Here is a 19,235-nt window from a genome sequence, read left to right on the forward strand (position 1 = left end):
TATACTTTTATCTCATAATCTTTGTTACTCTATTTATTTATTAATTGCTCATTGAACTCATCAAGTGTAATTAAGTGTGGAAATATATAAACAAATTGAGACAAAAGCAAGTATAGATGGTAATTATCCTAGATAAGAAAAATATATTCTTCAAGGAGTTTAATATAACTTAAATAATTAACTAAGACTCATAAAGCCATTGTTGACTTTTACTATAAATAAATGAAACTGTGCCTAAAGTATAATCAGTGTTTAGATATAGCACTCATCCATAATAAGTTAATTAATTCCTTTTTAAAAGAGGGAATTTGTGGACAATACAAAAAGGAAAAATATGTCATAGGCAGCAAGACACACACACACACATACACACAATATAATATATGAATGAAACCAGATCTCATAAACTCATAATTCTTCATCTTCTAATATATTAATAGCCCTAATGATATTCTTTTTAATAAAAACATGTATTTAACTATTTATTACTTGAAACAACTTTTAGATAGTAATTTACTTCATGGGGTCAAGGTGTTGCTAAAATTTGAGTAGAGTATCTAGAGTAGACTGACATGGTGTACCTCCAAGGCCCCAAGTGAGTAGTAATAGTATAATTTGAAGGGCACAATGCAAGTGAATCTGAATGCAAAGAAAGGAAAGGATGGTAAAGGGGCAATAAAGGAATGCAGAGACATGATGATATGATACCAAGTAAAGAGGATAATAAAGCATCTAACTTTTTTCCCATTCAACCCAAAACGTGCTTTTATTTTATTTTATTCTATTACTATTGAAATTCAATGCCCTTTTACCCACTCTACTCCATTCATTCATTTATTACTCCTTTTTCCCCACAATAATCAAAAGGGTAAATAAGGAAATACAAGAAAATAAAAAGAAAAAGGAAACACAGGTCAAAATCCTCACCACCATACACATCCCATATTCCCATTCCATTATTATTCCATTAGCACCCCTCACAGCTAACACAAACTAGTCCATGGCCGCCACAACATCGTCAAAGACAGCAACATCTGCACATGAATAAATGAATATGAATGAATCAAAACACACAACAAAATTGAATGTTACAAATATTTCTACTACTTCTTTCTTCCTTCAAAGTTCCCTCCTTTGATATCCTCAACATTCAAAAAACACACTTCTATTAATTTTGCGTTCATTTCTCAACGCCTTGGTTCAATGAAGAACACTTCTTCCTCGGTTTTCGTGCCCCGTTCCTACTTTTCATAAAACCCCATTTTCTCTCTCACTTCCTCTTTCTCTCTCTATTTATCTCTCTTCTCTCCTTTCTCTTTCATTCTCTCTCTCTAACCCTCTCTCGTTACGAGGGCTCTCAGCTGAGCTAGGCTTGTCAAAGCTCGAAACTTTTCGCCGTTTGAGATCTGGGTTTTCAAGCATTTCGGTGGTTGTTGAGAGATCTCAAAGGGGTGTGAAGAAATGGGAAGCAAATGGAAGAAAGCGAAGGTGGCTCTGGGGCTCAACCTCTGCATGTTTGTTCCGAAGACATTAGACGACAGTGACTCATCTCCGTCGCACACGGAGGTTTCCGAGAGGCTTTCGAACGCAGCGCTGCTTCCGGCGGCGGAGAACATGGAGATGGATTCTTCTACGCCAACAGCGCCGGTTCCGTCGTTGAAGCTGTCGAGAAGTGTCAGCAGCAGCAAGTCTTCAAAGGTGGGTTTTTTTTGGTCTCTCTCTCTCTCTCACACACACACACACGCATTAATTATTGATTATGATTATTCACTTGTTTTGGGTAATGTTACTGCTACTATGAATATGATAGTTCTCTCTCCTTCGGTTTATTTTGGGGAAAAATAAATGCTTTTTTGTTTCTTTTTATGTTTTGTTTGATTTTGAATGTTAGGTTGCTAGGACAAATTAAATGCATTTAGGAAGAATCTTACAAGAGGGTATGTGCAAAATGGGATTTTTCATTTTTCTTTCCCTGATTAAGCAAAATGAAATTTTGTCATTAATAAAAATGGTTAAAAAAAATAACATTTCCGCCAAAAAAATATGCTTTCAGGCCAAAGAAGAAATTTTTTATAATTTTTTTTCTTTTTTTTTTCTTGGATTTGTGAAATTTGTTAAATTAGCATATAGTACTTTTATCAAGACCCCTGATGAGTGATGACCCTTATTATGTTGTCCCTTTTTTTTGGGAGTTTATTATGATTTGAGTGAACAAGCATTTTTGGGTCCACGAAAATATACATCGTCTACAATTTAGCCTCTAATTTGAATTAAGGCGTGTTTAGGCCCCAAATTATCCGAATTTAATTGAATGTGATGACAAAATAGTATTCATGGACAAAATAGAATGCATATACATATAGCATTAAATAAAGACTACATTGATTGCAAAAATAGTATTTATGGATACCTTCTGTTCATTTTGTTGCCTTCGACTCTTTCTACTTCCCTATGACGTGGGTTGTTGATAGAGCTGTGTTTTGTTGACCTTTTACCTTGTATACATATTTCAGTTGCAAGTTGCAACTATGAAGTTGTCATCAATTGTGTTTTTTATTTTTATTTATTTATTTTAATGCCTTGAACTAACATTATTATTTCTACCTTTAATGCCACTTCTTTTAGATAAGATTACAGGATTTCCCCATTTTCCTGTCCCCTTTCTATTGACTGAGCTATGTTTATGAAAAAAAAAAAAAAGCGAGAAAAAAAAATCAAGATATGATATTGTTAGCTGGCTTGTTCATTTTAGTCCAAGTCATAATAGCAGTCTTTGAGGACTAAGGTGGAAGTTTAGAACTGATTTTATTTGTTCAGATTAGATGTTTTACCATCCTTCTTTCATAATCTCACAATGTCGACAGCGTCATGTTTGTTCGAGATGCGTATGATTGATGGTAAAGCCTTCTTTTGGCAAAATGCCAGAAATGAAAAAGAAAGATTTGAATAGTTGGAAGGGATGTCTTAAAGCAACTTAATATTGGCCCTTTGCTTTTGTCACAATTGCTTGGTGCAAAAGCATTATTAACTTCTCCATAATGTTCTGATAGGACATCTCTTTTATCATAATCCGAAACTATTTTAAGATTATTTCCAATGGTGTACTTACTCTTTTGAAATTGAATATAGCTGAACAATGGCTAATGAAGTATTACTGCAACTTATTCTGAAATTGAGATGTGTTTTCTATGGAAATTACCCTTTGCTGATTTCCAGTAACACGTGAAAAATGAAAATCATATTTTCTTAGAATCTTTGAATGAATCGGTTTTGTATATCCCATCTGATTGTGGCCTTCATAGTGGTCTAGATGATTAAAGTATGCGGATAATAGAATACCTATATATCTGTAAATTATCTTTGTAAGAAGTAATATTTTGCACAAATACTTTTTTTCTGTTTTTTACATATGTTGTCTTTCATGAATTGCATCAGCATATGCAAAGTAATTTTCTTGGAAGTTTCTATATTCTTACAAGCCTTTTATTTTTCAATTTTCCAGCAAACTTGCGCAATATGCTTAACCAAAATGAAACAAGGATCTGGTCAGGCTATATTCACTGCCGAATGTTCACATTCCTTCCATTTCCACTGTATTGCTTCGAATGTGAAACATGGAAACCAAATATGTCCAGTGTGCAGAGCAAAGTGGAAAGAAATACCTTTCTCGGGTCCGAGTTTGGATCCTATACAGGGAAGAACGTCACCTAGTCCAATAAATTGGCACCAGAATGATGCTTTGATGGCCTTGGTCCATCCATTACCTCTACCTCTACCTCATCCTCCTCGACGAGACCTGAGTAGGCGGCATATTGTTCCCCTTTACCAAGAGCCAGGCATATTTAATGATGACGAATCATTGAATCATGAAACCGTAGTTTCTGAGAGAAGTCCTTGCAATAAGAGTACTGAAGATAACGATTCTGTTAGAGAATTGGAGATTAAAACATATCCGGAAGTTTCTGCTGCTCCTGGGTCCAATAGTTATTCTAATTTCACAGTTCTGGTTCATCTCAAAGCTGCTACTGCTTCTACAACAGCAGCTGAAGCCGGGAGTCAAAATGTCAGTAGAAACCAGCCTAGCTTGACACAGATTTCTCAGACTCCTCGTGCCCCTGTTGACCTGGTCACGGTGCTTGACATCAGTGGTAGCATGGCTGGAACCAAGCTGGCACTACTGAAAAGAGCTATGGGATTTGTTATACAGAACCTTGGCTCTAATGACCGCCTTTCCGTTATTGCTTTCTCTTCCACAGCCCGCCGTCTCTTTCCGCTGTCAAGGATGACGGATTCCGGGCGGCAACAGGCTTTGCTAGCTGTTAATTCTTTGGTTGCAAATGGGGGCACTAATATTGCCGAAGGGTTAAGAAAAGGTGCTAAGATAATGGAAGACCGAAAAGAGAAGAATCCAGTTGCCAGTATTATACTACTATCAGATGGACAAGATAATTACACCGTCAATGGCCCTGGAACTAACCAACCTCAACCAAATTACCAGTTGCTTTTGCCTACTTCTCTCGGTGGTCGTGATAATTTGGGATTTCAGATTCCCGTGCATGCTTTTGGATTTGGCACAGACCATGATGCTTTATCAATGCACTCAATTTCGGAGATGTCTGGTGGTACATTTTCTTTCATCGAGACTGAAGCTGTGTTACAGGACGCCTTTGCTCAATGCATTGGAGGACTTTTGAGTGTGGTTGTTCAGGAGCTGCAGGTGGAAATTGAGTGTATACATCCAAATCTTAGTCTTTCTTCCCTAAAGGCAGGGAGCTACCCAAGCCGTGTCGGGGCCGATGGACGCAAAGGTTTTATTGATGTTGGAGACCTATATGCTGATGAAGAGAGGGACTTTCTAGTTTCAGTTGATGTCCCAGCTACATCCAGCAATGAAACATCATTGCTTAAGGTCAAATGTGTTTACAAGGATCCTTTAACTCAGGAAACAATGACACTGGAAAGCGAAGAAGTTAAAATCGAAAGGCCTGAGCAAGCCGGGCAGGTTGTAATGTCACTTGAGGTAGATAGACAGCGAAACAGGCTCCAAGCAGCTGAGGCAATGGCCCAGGCACGGCTTGCAGCCGAACAGGGAGACCTTTCCGGCGCGGGGCTAATCCTGGAAAACTGTCGAAAGATGCTTGCGGAGACCATTTCTGCTAAGTCACATGACCGCCTCTGCGTTGCATTGGATGCTGAACTCAAGGAAATGCAAGAGAGGATGGCGAGTAGGCATGTGTACGAAGCATCTGGGAGAGCATACATCCTTTCCGGATTGAGTTCACACTCATGGCAACGAGCAACAGCAAGAGGTGATTCTACTGATAGTTCAAGTCTTGTTCGGGCATACCAGACCCCATCAATGACCCAGATGCTTACTCGATCTCAGGCCATGTTGCTAGGTAGTCCATCAGGCCAGAGGCTTCTTCAGCCTCTGCTGTCGTTCCGATCACAACCAAGCCCAAGGTAAATAAAATCCAACAGAATTTGTGAAAATCATCTTGAACATCAGCATTGGCAATGATTTTCCCTTTTTTTTTGCTTATAAAAGATCTGGGGAGGGTGGTAAACAGGAGAGAAACAGAAGAATTTCTTTGAGCCGTGATTTTGCTGTTTAATATAATGTATAAATGAATAAAAGATGAGGAAAGGGTTAAGGGTGGAGGGGTTACAATTTTACATTCAATGGAGAAAAGGGGAGTAGATAGCAATTTACTACATTATGTTTCTTCTATTTTGGGGGGTTTAAGGTTTTACTTTCCTCTGATTATGTGGTTTTGGTGTACATAGAGAAGAATGGTTTTTTATTTTCTGGGACACCTTGGGGTATAAAGTTTGTAATTGTGCAAATGTGCAAATGGTTGGGGATCTCATCAGTATAATATAATATGTTTTCAATTCTTTATGTTTTCATTTGATTCCACCCCTTGGCAAGACAAATAGTTGAGTATTAATAACCTTATCTAATTCTTATGAGCATTGATGATTCCCAAAATTCAAAAGTACTCACCTTTAATCAAATGCATCTGTGTATTGTGGTACATTTTTTTTCACTTGTAAAGGTAGTAAACTTTTTTTGTAAGTGAAGAAGTTTCACCTAAAAATCTAAAATGTTCTTATTTATTTGGGTTTAAATTCACACGCCTAAATGGCTAATGCGCAAGTATATGAATTACAGCATCATTTCTTTTGAAACAACAATATGTTGCTGATATTGTATCATTGGATGAAATAAAGTAGAGAAAAAAAAACTATAATGTACAAGAAAACTATTAGAGTAATGATCAAATTCAAATACACAACTCATTATAATAGTAACACAGTTACACACACTCATGAAAAGAGAAGTGGAGTAGGTCGCTGTCCAATTTGGTGTAAGTAATCTTTTGTACCGAGTCACATGTGAGAGAGTCACAGGTCACAGACGAACGAGTTGCTTGTGAGTACTCACTACTCAGTAGTGTGGTCCATTCAATCCCATGCTTGGTCATTTGTGGGATATTGTTCAACTGTTGCATGGTGAAGGATTATTACTTCTTTATTTACTGTCTATGGTATTTAATGATGGACCCATAAAGCATTAAATTATAAATATACCAAAAAGGTTGAACCAAAGTTGAAGTTATGACTGCAAAAATGGAATGGCCTAATAAGCATTATAGTTACTGCGTCCAATGCGCATAAATTGAAGAAATGATTAATATTGACCAACCAAATATGAAAAGACATATATACACTCTTATTAAAGTAGAATCTAACACAGTAACACACACTTAGGATGTGCTTTAAATTCTGTACTTAAAAATCCCATTAAAAAAAGAGACTCGTACAATTAATCTCAACTTCATCTTCCATAGTCAAAACATAATAAGTGGCAATAACAGCTTCCCTACTTGTATGTAAGAACCGACTCTTTGACCCCATAAAATTGGTTCTGTGCTTGATACAAGAGAAGTTTGGAAGTTGTTTAAAGTTCACAGCTATAATCTAATCTTACTTGCCCTCATTCGGTTTGGGAATTTTCTTGTACTCGTAATCGTCAATGTTCACCTTTTGTTGCAAGGCCTACACAACAAAACAAATAAAAGTGAACCTTTGGATAGTCATTATTACCTGAAATTACTAATGAAGACAATAATAACAACAACAAAGCCTTATCCCACTATTTGTTGCAAGGCCTACACAACAAAACAAATAAAAGTGAACCTTTGGATAGTCATTATTACCTGAAATTACTAATGAAGACAATAATAACAACAACAAAGCCTTATCCCACTAAGTGGAGTCGGCTACATAGATCAAACAATACTATTGCATTTTATTATATATCATGTCTACAGTGAGAATGTTTACCCTGAAATTTCTAATGGAAGGGAAGAAAATTTCTTAGGCCTTGCAACTAGATTATTTCTCAAAGCACTATATTCAATAGTCAAAATGTACACCAAAGCATTATCTATAATGGTGCATTCTTCATGCCAGTCCCATATTTTTCAACACGTTTAAGTTTAATATTAAATACAGTGCTTATTGAAAAAATTCATGTAAGTAGATACAATGTGTTGAGATATATTAATTTTCCATGTATTTAGGGGGAAAAACACACCTTGAGCTCATCCTCCAATGAGATGGTTTTTGGATTGTATGCATATACTGGTCCAAGTCTAGACAATGCTTTTCTTGCTTCAGTTATTTCCCATTCCTGATCATCCTTCACCTTTGCAATATCCTTGCTGCAAGCATAAGAGAACAAATAAAAAAGGAACATCTAAGTAGATAACATAACTAACTAAAATCTAGGGCTTTATCCTGTTTTCTTAGTTGCATTTAGGAACAAGTGACATTACTAGAAAACCACCATAAATATGTTTATATATATGCATACCAGTCTTGAAAACATGGTTAAGAAATTAAGAATGTGAACAGTGTTCTCCATGCATTAGATTCTATTGAATAATGTTGATCCAATATTATAAATAACATGAATCTTTGAACCTTGAATGCCTTCAATAAGTGAGATAATAGATTCGGAATGAGAGCTTCAAAAACCGGAAGAAGCATGAGTTTTCTGTGCCTTCCAAGATAAGCCTAATTGATAATGCAATATTCATATGTTTCCCGTTGTGTAGCCATATATACCTTTGGTTTTATAGACCCAACACCTTCACTTCTTCACATAACACAAGAATATAGATTTTCACTATTCACACCTAAAAGATTTGGATTTCAGAGAGATCAACATACCTGCCTTGCAAGAGATGACCAAGGCCAAGAGCACCAAGAACAGTAAGAGATATCATGGGAAGGCCATATCTCAGAAAGGGGCTTTTCCTGCCCCATCTCTTGAAGGAACCAGAAGAACCTGGATTCTTAGCTGTAGCACTTTGCTTCCCATTTTCTTCTTTTGCTTTTGCTGTGTGAATTGTACTCATTGATATCCAAACAACTCAACACCACACTGGGAGTAGTAATTCTCCTAAACTTTGAATTGCACACCATCATGACATGGTTTTAGATTTGAGAATGAATTCTAATTTCCATATTTTTATTTTTTATATTGTCTTAACTAAAAATCAGTTAGTTATTTAGTTAGTTACAATTCAGTGATGTTGGGTTCAATGGACTGTGTGTTGAGGCTAATATCATTCATTGAGACATTGTATCAAACATTTGGTAGGCACAAATTAATATTAAATCTTTTGAGGTAAATACCAAACCTGGATTATGTTGTTTTTAAGGAAAAGGCAAATGATTGTTTTCCTTGTCACTTGCTGCTGCAAAGGTGAAGATCCACTTCCTCCGAGAATGTCTCTTTAAGTTTTGTTGCAGCTTGCAACACACAGAACAGGAGAGAGAGAGAGAGAGAGAGAGAACCTCAGTGAATGACACAACGTCAGAGAATTATGGCCTGTGGGCCGTAAATTGGGCTATTTTCTTTTTTGTATACTGGGCTCTATATTTTGATATAATGGGCTATACCCTGTTCTAATTGGTTACTTATCTCTACTTTTGTTATGTTAAATATTTCATTGAAAGAGAGGTATCTGTTTTTTTTTTTTTTTTTTTTTTTTTTTTTTTTTTTAAATTTATTTGGAAATAAGTATTAAGTATTAAGTATTATCAGAGACCTTCATTCAATCTCCTTAATTCATTCAATGGTTCAATACAAAAGTTATATTATTTATTTATTTATTTATTTATTTATTTTTAAGCATATCAAAAATATTATATATACACAAAAAATTAACACTAATTTAGTATTATCTATTTTTTTATACTAAAAATAGAGAGACTCGAACTCGCGACTTCTTAGATAAGTATAGAAAAATTATGTTATTTGAGTTATAACTCATTGTCAATTTAGCATTATCTATTTATCTATAGATATATGTGGTATTTAATTCATTTTCAATCTATATTTCATATTGCAATATATATTTTGTATAAATGATTAATTTTTTGTATATACCTAATATGGTTGTAAGTATATAAATGTCAAACCAGCAAATCTCATAAAAGTTACCATATTCAAAGTTTAAGTAAAAATCATATCAAAAATTTAGAAGGGAAAAAAAGTTCAATCAAACTAAGAAAATTCATATCCAAAATGAACAATTGCTATCCACTCTAGACTAGATTGTATTTGCACTTATTTTAATGTTTACCAAAAAATTTTGAAAATTCACTTAAATTTATAATTTGATAATGTCAAAAACATTTTCCTAATCAGAAGTGTATTCTCTTTATTATGATTTCCTCAACCTTATATCAATTAATTTTCATGTCAAGTTTTTCTAAAATTTAGTCCAAATATTGACATTCTATGTGACCCAAAACTTAAAACAACTTGACAAGTACAATAAAATGTCTAATTAAGCAACTAAACATAAAACTTTAGAGTAATTAATTGCAAACTTTAGATACCAAAAAAGCATGTCATATTTCCCAACTTTATAATGTCTAATTAAGTTGCAACATAAGAAAGTGATAATTATTTAGATACATTATTATCAGCATAAGATTAAGAGCAACAAGGGAAATCTCCATTAAAACCAAACTAAAACAACCAAAAGTGAAAGCAAAGTCGAGAATATTCTTTCAACTTCAAAATCTTTCAGTTGAGATCAATTCACTTCAGTCATGGCCTTTTGATCTTCCATGGTGGTGGTGGTGGTGGTGGTGATGGTGGTTGATGTTGGTGTTATCTTGGTTTTTCTACATGATTTTGTGACCTTGTTGTTATTAGGGGCCTTAGGTATTAACCTACACCCCAATTTCTTGAGGATCACGTTCCAACTAATCTTGGACTTAACCATCATCTTCTCAAGCTCTTTCTTCATGTGCAGGTACTCTTTCTCAAGCTCACTCACACGCTCCCTCACATTCTCAAAGGCCATGAAGGGGTTAGTTTGGTCATTTCCTATCAGTGCTAAGTTATGCTGTTGTTTCTCTGAATTCTCAAGGCTGCTGCTGTTGTTGTTGTTATCAGATGAAAAGAACCAACCAGCAACTGACGTTCTGAGTTTGAGCTGCTCAAAGAACAGGACTTGGACCACAACTCGGAGCGGAAGCCTCTCATTCTGCGCCGCGTGTGTGCTGGCTTCCAGGGACAGCTTCTGGCAGTTCATGAGCTTGCAAATTTGTTCCTTCTCTGAGTCTGTTAGCCATGGATGAGCCTGTCAAGTTCACAATGAATTTTTTAGTAAATTATTAATGTGAATGTGACATCAACTTCTAGATAGCAACTATAGGGGTGGAAACAGGCTAGGACACACTAGGCTTCGTCCTCGACAGTCCAGGCCTGTAAAATAGTTAATTGGCTTGAGCCTGATCTAAACTTGTTATTGAGTCTGGCTTCGCTGAAACTTGTTAAAATGTCTGGCAATGGTGGCTTATTTTAAGAGCATTTATAATGGTGCAATATTTGAGCTCTAAAGATGTTATTTTCACTATTAAAAATATCAGGACACAAGCTCATGTTAGCAAAATTTTAAGGATTCAAAGAAAGAAGAACTGTGATTTGATTGTTAGTACCTTGAGATATATATCAATGGCACGATATAAAGCATCATCAAGGGTCCTAGCATAATCAGGAATGACAGCAGCAAGTGCCTGAAACTTTTGAAGCTTCACATTGGAATCAGGTGCAACCTCAGCAAGATAACTATCAACAAGATTAGCCACTTTTATCATTGGAGTTTGATGAGAGCCTTCAACCAATCCCCTCTCTTTTTCTTCCTCTATGTCATTAGAAGATGTTGTTGAATCAATAACATCATGCTCCACAATCATGAAATGATCAAGCATCCTCTGAACACAATCAATATCATAAAGGGTTTCCATTGAGTATCCAATGTTTGGGATCAGAAGATCATCAAGATCAGCTTCATCTAACTGAGCACCAATCTTTTTCTCCAAACTTGCACAACAAGATGAGCTAGCATACAATGCCATTGCTGTTCTAAGAACCCTTAACAAGAACTTGGTTGGTGTGATACCCTTTACATTTGGAAGCATTTCCACAATCTCTTCTATCATGTTCCTTTGATCTGCTTCAGAAGGAGTACAACAAGAAATTGATGATGACTTGTTAGAATTGTTACCACTGAATTGGCTTCCCAATAAAGGAACATTCTTTTTAGCATAGTAAACAAGGGAACCAGAAATTTTCTCAGCTTTCATGTGCCTTCCACTAGCACCATGCATGAATCTTTTGTATAATGGCAAGCTAAGTGAAGAAACATCCTCATACCACCAATCTTCGCATGTTATCTTCGATACGAGCCCTCCTGTTCTGTTCTCTGGACTTTGAACAACACTTTGAGAAGTAACCAAGCTTGGATCTGCAGCTTTCAGCACCAAAGATTGTATGCACCTTGAAGTTATGTGAAGCTCTTCAGCAAAAGGCAAAACATCTTCTTCACATGTTCTTAGAGCTCTAAGAGTGTCTGTCCAATAAGTGAAGATGTGGTTTAGGAAATTCTCAGTCTGTATGATGAGATTTCCCTCTCCATAGTCCTCGGTCATTTGGAGGTACTCGGCCGCACACCGGAGACTAACCACATTTGATGGTGTTAGCTCCATTTTGACACCATAACAGAACTTTGCTATAAGTAGAAAGGCCTTGGCTCCTCCTGGTAGTTCATGAAGTTCAATCACTGATTTTTCATTGTCTTCTTTCATAATTGTTTCTAGCAATTCACTTCTTGATATAAGTGGAAACTGGTGTACACAAAAAAAAATGTTTTTTAAGAATCTAAATATGAAAAGTAACAAGAACAAGCTAAGAGATACTCTTACTGATTTATTTATTACAGACAAGAGAAACATTTATGTTCCAAGAAATTCTTAGGTAACTAAATGATCCTAATAACATTTATGTTCACATAATGTCATATAAATACAGATAACTATTTTACATTGTTTGTGTATAACAATTAAATTCAACTAATTATCAGCTAAATTTTGGAATTAGAACAAAATTAGTTAGTTGAATTAAAAATGGACACAACCTCCATTTGTTATATGCTTTTTTAATCAATTTCATATTCATCTTAAGAGACATTTCTGTAAATTAGTCATAATAATAAGTAAAATGATGAAAACAAAATCTTGGGGTGAGGATTGAAAACACAAACCTTGTGAAGATGAAAGGATGTTTCACCAATTTCAACAATGACATCACTTGGAAGCCCAGTTGAGCAAAGCCTAATCAAACACCATGAACAATTTTGTGATTCACATACCAATAATTTCAGATAGGGTGTTAGGAACACGTTTGAAAAAATAAATTGCAAGAAGTGAAAGAAGAACCAAACAAGTGTGTACTAACCAATTTTGCCGATCAAGATAAAACACATCGGATTTTGATCCAAGCTTCATGCATGCCATGTCTGTCATTCACTACTTCAACGTAAAAATGAAAAGAGTCTCTCTTACAAAGTGATAATAGAGAAATGAAAAGGTAATAGTGTTAGTGGTAGTATCATAAATAATTATATGCAGTGCAATAAAAAGCTTTTAAGTAATTAGATATTCCTTGTTTTCGTTTTTTATTTTGTTTTTTCTGTTTTGAGTCTCAAGATTTTTCAGTTGTGTATGTGAATCTAGAAAGAGTACACACGTCAGTGTGAGTTATTTGATTATACCGAGTCTAAAGGAGGGAATTAAATCTAGGAAGAAGAATAGGCAGCAACCGTTAAGTGTGTCAATAAGTGCTTTGTTTTGGAGTGATTATCTGTTGAATTTGTTACAATATTATCTCATTTCTTCTGGAATGCTTCCCAACCTATGTAACATAATTTTATACCTCTTATTTATCTGTTGATTGTTGAAAATTGTAGTCTTCCTGACATAATTGTTAAAAATTATTAATAATACATAATTGAATATACTTATAAAATTTTTTATATTTATCAAAATTAAATTTATCATATTATTACCAAAAGATTTTGAAAATAACAATATTTTGATAATAAATTTTAAAAAGAATAAGATATTGTAAAAGAATCTATAACATGTATACATGACATTATTCTAATTTAGGTAATATATTCTAGGATATATGTCCATATAATTTATATTCAATTTATATTTGTTAGGTTTTATAGATGTACTCTTTAGTAATTTATTAAATATATATACATTCTATTTTATTGTATAGATATTCTTAGATAATTACCCAATATATATTATGATTTTTAATAGTTATAAAAATAATATAAATTTGTAGTACATTATGTATAATTAATAAAAATGACTATGTTACAATACAATACAATAAATAGAATTTCGTATTTAAATAGAATGACTAAAATAGGCATATTGTAAATTAAATAAGTAAGAGACAGATGGACAAACATGTAATAATATAATTAATTTAAAATATAATCCAGATTATAATGTCACATAAATCAACATATTTTTCTTTATATCTATTTTTATATTTGACTTAATACTAGTAATTTTTTTTACTAAAAATGTTAGTTTCTTAACCTTTGTTTGGAAAAGATTTTATAAAAAAATATTTTTAAAAAATAAAAGTAATTTCATATTTAAATATTTTATATAAAAATATATTTTTATTTAACAATTATATTTGAGTATAATAATATAAAATATTATTTATTTATTTATTTATTATGTTAAAAATATTTTTTTAAATAAAAAATATTTTTAAAAAAATATAAATAGTAGCTTTTAAAATATATATTTTTTATTTTTTTATTTTTATTACTACAATTTTTGTTAAATACATTGAAAAATTTAAAAAAAAAATTCATTGAAAAATAAATTTTAACAACATAATGACATCCAAACAAATTAATATTTTCAAATTCACAAAGGTTAAGTTTAATATTTTTTTATATTTATTTTGTATATAAACTAATACTGCTAAACTCTTATCTCTATTCACATATTTATTTATTTGTTTATTTATTTTGGACTTGCTATTTATTTATTTATGGCCAGATAATATACTTTACTCAATGAACTAAGGATTTAAGAAAAAAAATTCAAAGAATCAATAAAATTTATTATTTTTTACCAATATTTTGAGTCATTAGTCTAATTGTTTTAGTCTAAAAATCTAACAAATATATTTTTAGCTTATATTTTTAAATATTATTAGCAAACTAATGGCCAAAAATAATAAATTCTATTGATTCTTTAGTATTTTTTAGAACTTAATATATCGATAGATAAAATACTGAAATTTTAAAGACGGAGACTGAAATTTAAGTATCAGTCTCTATCTCAACAAACATAATACTGAATCTCTGTCTTCTAGTCTCAGTTCCAGTCTCTGCAAACAAACGCTACCAATTGATTTGATAATTAACTTAACTTGATTGAGTGGTCAACTTATTTATTTGTTTAAATAAATATTGAAGGTTTAAATTCTATTTTAGTATATACTATATAGGCCATGGATTTCTTACTCCTATTTTTATACAGGTGTATGATTCACCACTATTAAAATATTTACAAAATAAACCCCATGTTTTTATTTTTGAAAGAATTGATAATTAAACATTTGTCCTCTGCTTTTTTTGTTTTACACATTCCTCCTGTTTCTTTTAATCTGAGTTTCAAAGAGGAGAGTCCAAAGCTCTATTAGGGCTTTTGCCCCTCTGCTTTCCATCAACGTCGCTCGTTCTTTGGTCCTCCCCCTCCATGGTAGCTCGCTCTCTGATCCTCTCCCTGCGTCGTGGTCATTCTCTAATCCTTTCCATTCGCGGGATTGCTCATTCTCCCTTGTATTGTGCTTGTTCTCTGATCGTCGACGCCGCAACACGCTGTCGCCGCCGCTGCTATACTCGGGTCCACCACTTCATTGTTTTCTGTCACCTCTCTGTTCCTCTTCTTCACCAGCGACACTGATCTCTATCCTTCTCCCTCCACCTTTGCCTCTGCCACCTACTCCTTTAAGGTTCCATTTTGTTTTTATTTTATTGTACTTTATTTTCTTTTCTATAAAAATTTTATGTGAATTTGAATGTTCTTCGTTTGCCAGAGTATTGAATGTTATTTTGATTTCAAAAGAATTTGATAATAAACCAATAAAAAGTTTCAAAATGGATTAGGAGTCCTTGATTATGCTTGAATGATTAAATTTGATTGTTGTGATTTGGTTGGTAGTAACTCTTTTGATTTCTAATTGAATAAGGCTCCTACTTTTTTGTGGAAGTAGGCAATGATTGTGAAGAACTAAAATATAATACATGGTGTCTTGTATGATGGGGACATTTTGGTTAGTATGAGTTAACCAACCATTTTCCCTTATCAGTTAGTTTCACTTTCTATATTCAAATATTTAAGGCTTTAAAGTTCATGTTCTCTCTTTTCTTGTTCTGTAGTTATGTTGCACCGGAGTATGCATGCACTGGAATGCTGACTGAGAAGAGTGATGTTTATAGCTTTGGGATACTTATTATGGAAATAATTACCGTAAGAAGTCCCGTTGATTATATTAAACCCCAAGGAGAAGTTAGAGGCTATAACCAATAATAGTATACAGTTTTGGTTTTAATCTTCTTACATTGTTCTATGCTGATTATTTTCTCTCTTTTTCTGTTTTTCTAACTAGAATTTGGTATATTTGCAGATTAATTTAATTGAGTGGTTGAAAGCTATGGTTGGCAAGAGAAAATTAGAGGAACTCATTGATCCGAACCTTCCTGAAAAGCCGTCTTCAAAGGCTCTTAAGCTTTGCTCTGTTGGTTGCTCTTAAATGTGTTGATCCAGATGCCATAAAGAGACCTAAAATCGGACACATAATCCACATGCTTGAGGCCGACGAGATCCTATTCGGTGATGTATGTTCTTTCCCTTTCTTGAACTCTGTATTATACATAACTGGAGAGCAAAAGTAAGATGATTCAGCATTGCTATAATTTGATTCTCATTTATCACTATTTTATCATTCTTTCTTGGAGGAATGGAGGACTAGAGGGGAATCGTTGTGATCCCATGGCAATTATCATCATGAGCAAAAGGACTCTAGCAGAGATAGAAAGCTAGCAGAGAGAGAAAGCGAATAGGTGGAGAGATCATTGATCGAAGTGAAGATGATAATAGCAGTAAAAATCTTGTCCATCCCACAAGGTTGAGATGATAGTTGTTAAATGGTAAATGTAGCTATGTATTTATTATTTTTGGTTTTAGTAGTTTGCCTATATTAATTTCTATCTCAATCTGGACAACATGCAATGAGTGTATTCTTGCTGCATAATTTTCTCTCCCACCACAATTTGGGATTCATTGTATACTCGTTCATTATTACTAAAAAACAAAATTTTGATGTCGTCCTTCTGATTTATAAGACAAAAGTAGCTCAAGTGTTTTATAAAAAGTAATAATATTTTCAAGTTGTTCAAACTGTAGTATCAAACTACTGTTGTCTCATTCTGGTCCCATCATAACTTATGGCCCCATCATAAATTAAGTGCTTGTCATTTTGTGAGTGTAGTTGTTATGAGCACTAAACCTCCCAATGTGAGAGATAAAAAAACCTAGACAATGTAAAAATTTTCACTATTTTCCAAATCAAAGCTACAAACAAGTCTCAAAAGTCAAAACTTACAAGCACTACTAAGCATACATGCAGAATTCTTGTACAAGAACATAAACAAATAAACTAAATGGTGAAATCAATGATACAATAGACGACCGTTACTTACGAACTTTTTGGCAACTTTTTGGCTAGAGAGCTCGGATTGCAATCACACCTCAAAGTTGAAGGACTATGAGTGAAGAACTCCAGGTAAACCAGAAAAGAATTTAACCATCCGATCATTCATTCATTCAAGTTAATACACTAATTGTGATGTAGAGGAATTTTTTAAAAAGTGTTTGTTTGGGCCTCACACAAAGGAAAATGATCATAACCTGCTTGATAAATACACAATGATGTATTATTTCTTTATAGCTTCAAAAGCATAACCGAAAGGGACAAATTTAGCTTGAGAAAATATTGACACAATAATAATACCACAATGCAATATTTTACAAAAGTACTTATATCCTCACCAAGTTGCAACTGCTGCAGAAGCTGCCTAATGCACATTTTAATGGTTGAATCCAAAAAGAAAGTAGATCCTCAACTATAGCAATTATCTATTTTTTGATGTCCTTGGAAAATCTATTTGAGTTGGTATTCATATGAAATGATATGAGATAGAGCAGATTCAAAGGAGAAAAAACTAAAAATCTATTTATAAGTGATTTACAAGTTTTGAAAAGGATAATAACTTTCTAAGGGGGAAAAACTAAAAATGTAACTAAACTTATACATCCTCAATCAGAGGCTTCAAAACTCAAAAAAGGGAGAAAATTGAGTTTATAGAACTTCTAAGATCATTCCTACTACTGAGTACCAATGCTATATCCTATGGTGCATGGAATATAAGTGATAGTTCGAAGAGTTACTTATAGAATGTTGAATATAGATAATCATGATATAGTAAGTACACTTTCTTCCTTCATCTTCTCTATAAAGAGGTGAAAGAATGTCTAGCACAACACAAGGTGTTATTGCTGTGAAACAGTGCACATTTCCACCATGCTTTGGATATAAAATTGATGTCTCGCATGGTGCAGTCATGACTTTATCAACAGCTAGCTTAGCCAGTCTAACGACAACAAAAATAAATTACAACAAAATTATTTTAAAACATGGATGCAGAATAGCAAGTTTTATAAGCCACTAAATATGATATCATATTATTTAATAATGCTGATAAAAAGATCTCCTGAATGAGATATACAATTATGCAATTTTATGTCCTCAACAATAGTAGCAATTAGCCATAGAAAATTCTATAGAAAAATGATTAATCTCCCTAATACTCTTACTAATAATTCTTCCTAACTAATAGATTTAGAAAATCTTGAATGCTTTTTATATATATATATATATATTTACAAGGCATTGAATATCTTTACTTTTTCACTTAATACTTTTTTTTAATTTAATATTAGAAGGACTATTAGGAGTATATGTTAGGAAGATGTATCATTACTCAGTGCTTTTTATATTTACATGCTCTCATACAAAAGTGTAGGACAAGACAAAAATGTGTTACAGCGACAAATCAACAAAAAAAAATCTATTATTCATAACATTGAGAGTGTAATTCAACTGACCTATTGATTTTATGTTTATTGTATTTTTGCTTTTATGGAAGAATTGTTAGTATGAAAAAGAGACAGTTGGACCTGATAAAAGTAATAGAGGGCTCCATCAATTTAGTATGAAAGGTTTTTTATCTATCCTCTTTGATTGATTTGTTCTTCAACAAATTGATTCCAATTAACAATAACCTAGCAATTAAATCAAAATATTTCTAAAGTTTAAACAAACAAGTTTTACAAAATACATCATGAGGTAAAATCAATCAAATCTCTTTCTTTAGTCATCCTTATTTTATTTTATTTTACCGGGTAAATCAGCATAATTGGAAATATTATTGACTTCCTAATGATACAATCTCTGAAATTTACTCCTAATCCAATGAGTTCCCTCATGCAAGACACCATGTATTGTATTTTAGTTTTTTACAATCATTGCCCTACTTCCACAATAGAGGTTAAACTTCAAACAAGAAAAAGTAGGAACCTTATTCAATTAGAAATTAAAAGAGTTACTACCAACCAAATCACAACAATCAAATTCAATCATTCAAGCATAACCAAGGACTCCTAATCCATTTTAAAACTTTTCACTGGTTTATTAT

The 19,235-nt window shown here is 33.2% G+C and overlaps 3 protein-coding genes and 1 long non-coding RNA gene across 7 annotated transcripts; 1 reads left to right on the forward strand and 3 right to left on the reverse strand.

The window, feature by feature from the left end:
• Window positions 1–806: 806 nt before the first annotated feature.
• On the reverse strand, window positions 807–1,657 carry LOC140182484 (uncharacterized). The gene is made up of 2 exons (XR_011878140.1): window positions 1,507–1,657; window positions 807–1,034 (listed from the first exon to the last, which is right to left on the reverse strand). It is a non-coding gene; the product is annotated as an uncharacterized lncRNA (long non-coding RNA).
• LOC112776411 (E3 ubiquitin-protein ligase WAV3) lies at window positions 1,030–5,910 on the forward strand. Its single transcript, XM_025820572.2, has 2 exons — window positions 1,030–1,698; window positions 3,503–5,910. The coding sequence occupies exons 1-2, from the start codon at window positions 1,462–1,464 to the stop codon at window positions 5,465–5,467; spliced, it is 2,202 nt and encodes a 733-aa protein (XP_025676357.1). The 5' UTR covers window positions 1,030–1,461; the 3' UTR covers window positions 5,468–5,910.
• Window positions 5,911–6,163: 253 nt separating this feature from the next.
• Window positions 6,164–8,907, reverse strand: LOC112776413 (uncharacterized). 4 transcript variants are annotated; one of them, XM_072228951.1, is made up of 6 exons: window positions 8,715–8,907; window positions 8,242–8,473; window positions 7,604–7,730; window positions 6,995–7,062; window positions 6,595–6,625; window positions 6,164–6,506 (listed from the first exon to the last, which is right to left on the reverse strand). In XM_072228951.1, exons 2-6 carry the CDS (start codon window positions 8,427–8,429, stop codon window positions 6,321–6,323), a joined length of 600 nt encoding a protein of 199 aa, XP_072085052.1. In that variant the 5' UTR covers window positions 8,430–8,473; window positions 8,715–8,907; the 3' UTR covers window positions 6,164–6,320. The 4 variants fall into 4 exon arrangements, with proteins under 4 accessions (XP_072085052.1, XP_072085051.1, XP_025676359.2 ...); XM_072228950.1 differs by having other exon boundaries at window positions 8,242–8,478; window positions 8,715–8,857; XM_025820574.3 differs by lacking the exon at window positions 6,595–6,625.
• Window positions 8,908–9,938: 1,031 nt separating this feature from the next.
• LOC112776412 (BTB/POZ domain-containing protein At5g03250-like) lies at window positions 9,939–12,963 on the reverse strand. The gene is made up of 4 exons (XM_025820573.2): window positions 12,830–12,963; window positions 12,636–12,705; window positions 11,032–12,219; window positions 9,939–10,673 (listed from the first exon to the last, which is right to left on the reverse strand). Exons 1-4 carry the CDS (start codon window positions 12,895–12,897, stop codon window positions 10,122–10,124), a joined length of 1,878 nt encoding a protein of 625 aa, XP_025676358.1. The 5' UTR covers window positions 12,898–12,963; the 3' UTR covers window positions 9,939–10,121.
• Between the last annotated feature and the right edge of the window lie 6,272 nt (window positions 12,964–19,235).

Source organism: Arachis hypogaea, chromosome 19 (assembly GCF_003086295.3).
Source record: "Arachis hypogaea cultivar Tifrunner chromosome 19, arahy.Tifrunner.gnm2.J5K5, whole genome shotgun sequence".
Classification (NCBI taxonomy): domain Eukaryota; kingdom Viridiplantae; phylum Streptophyta; class Magnoliopsida; order Fabales; family Fabaceae; genus Arachis; species Arachis hypogaea.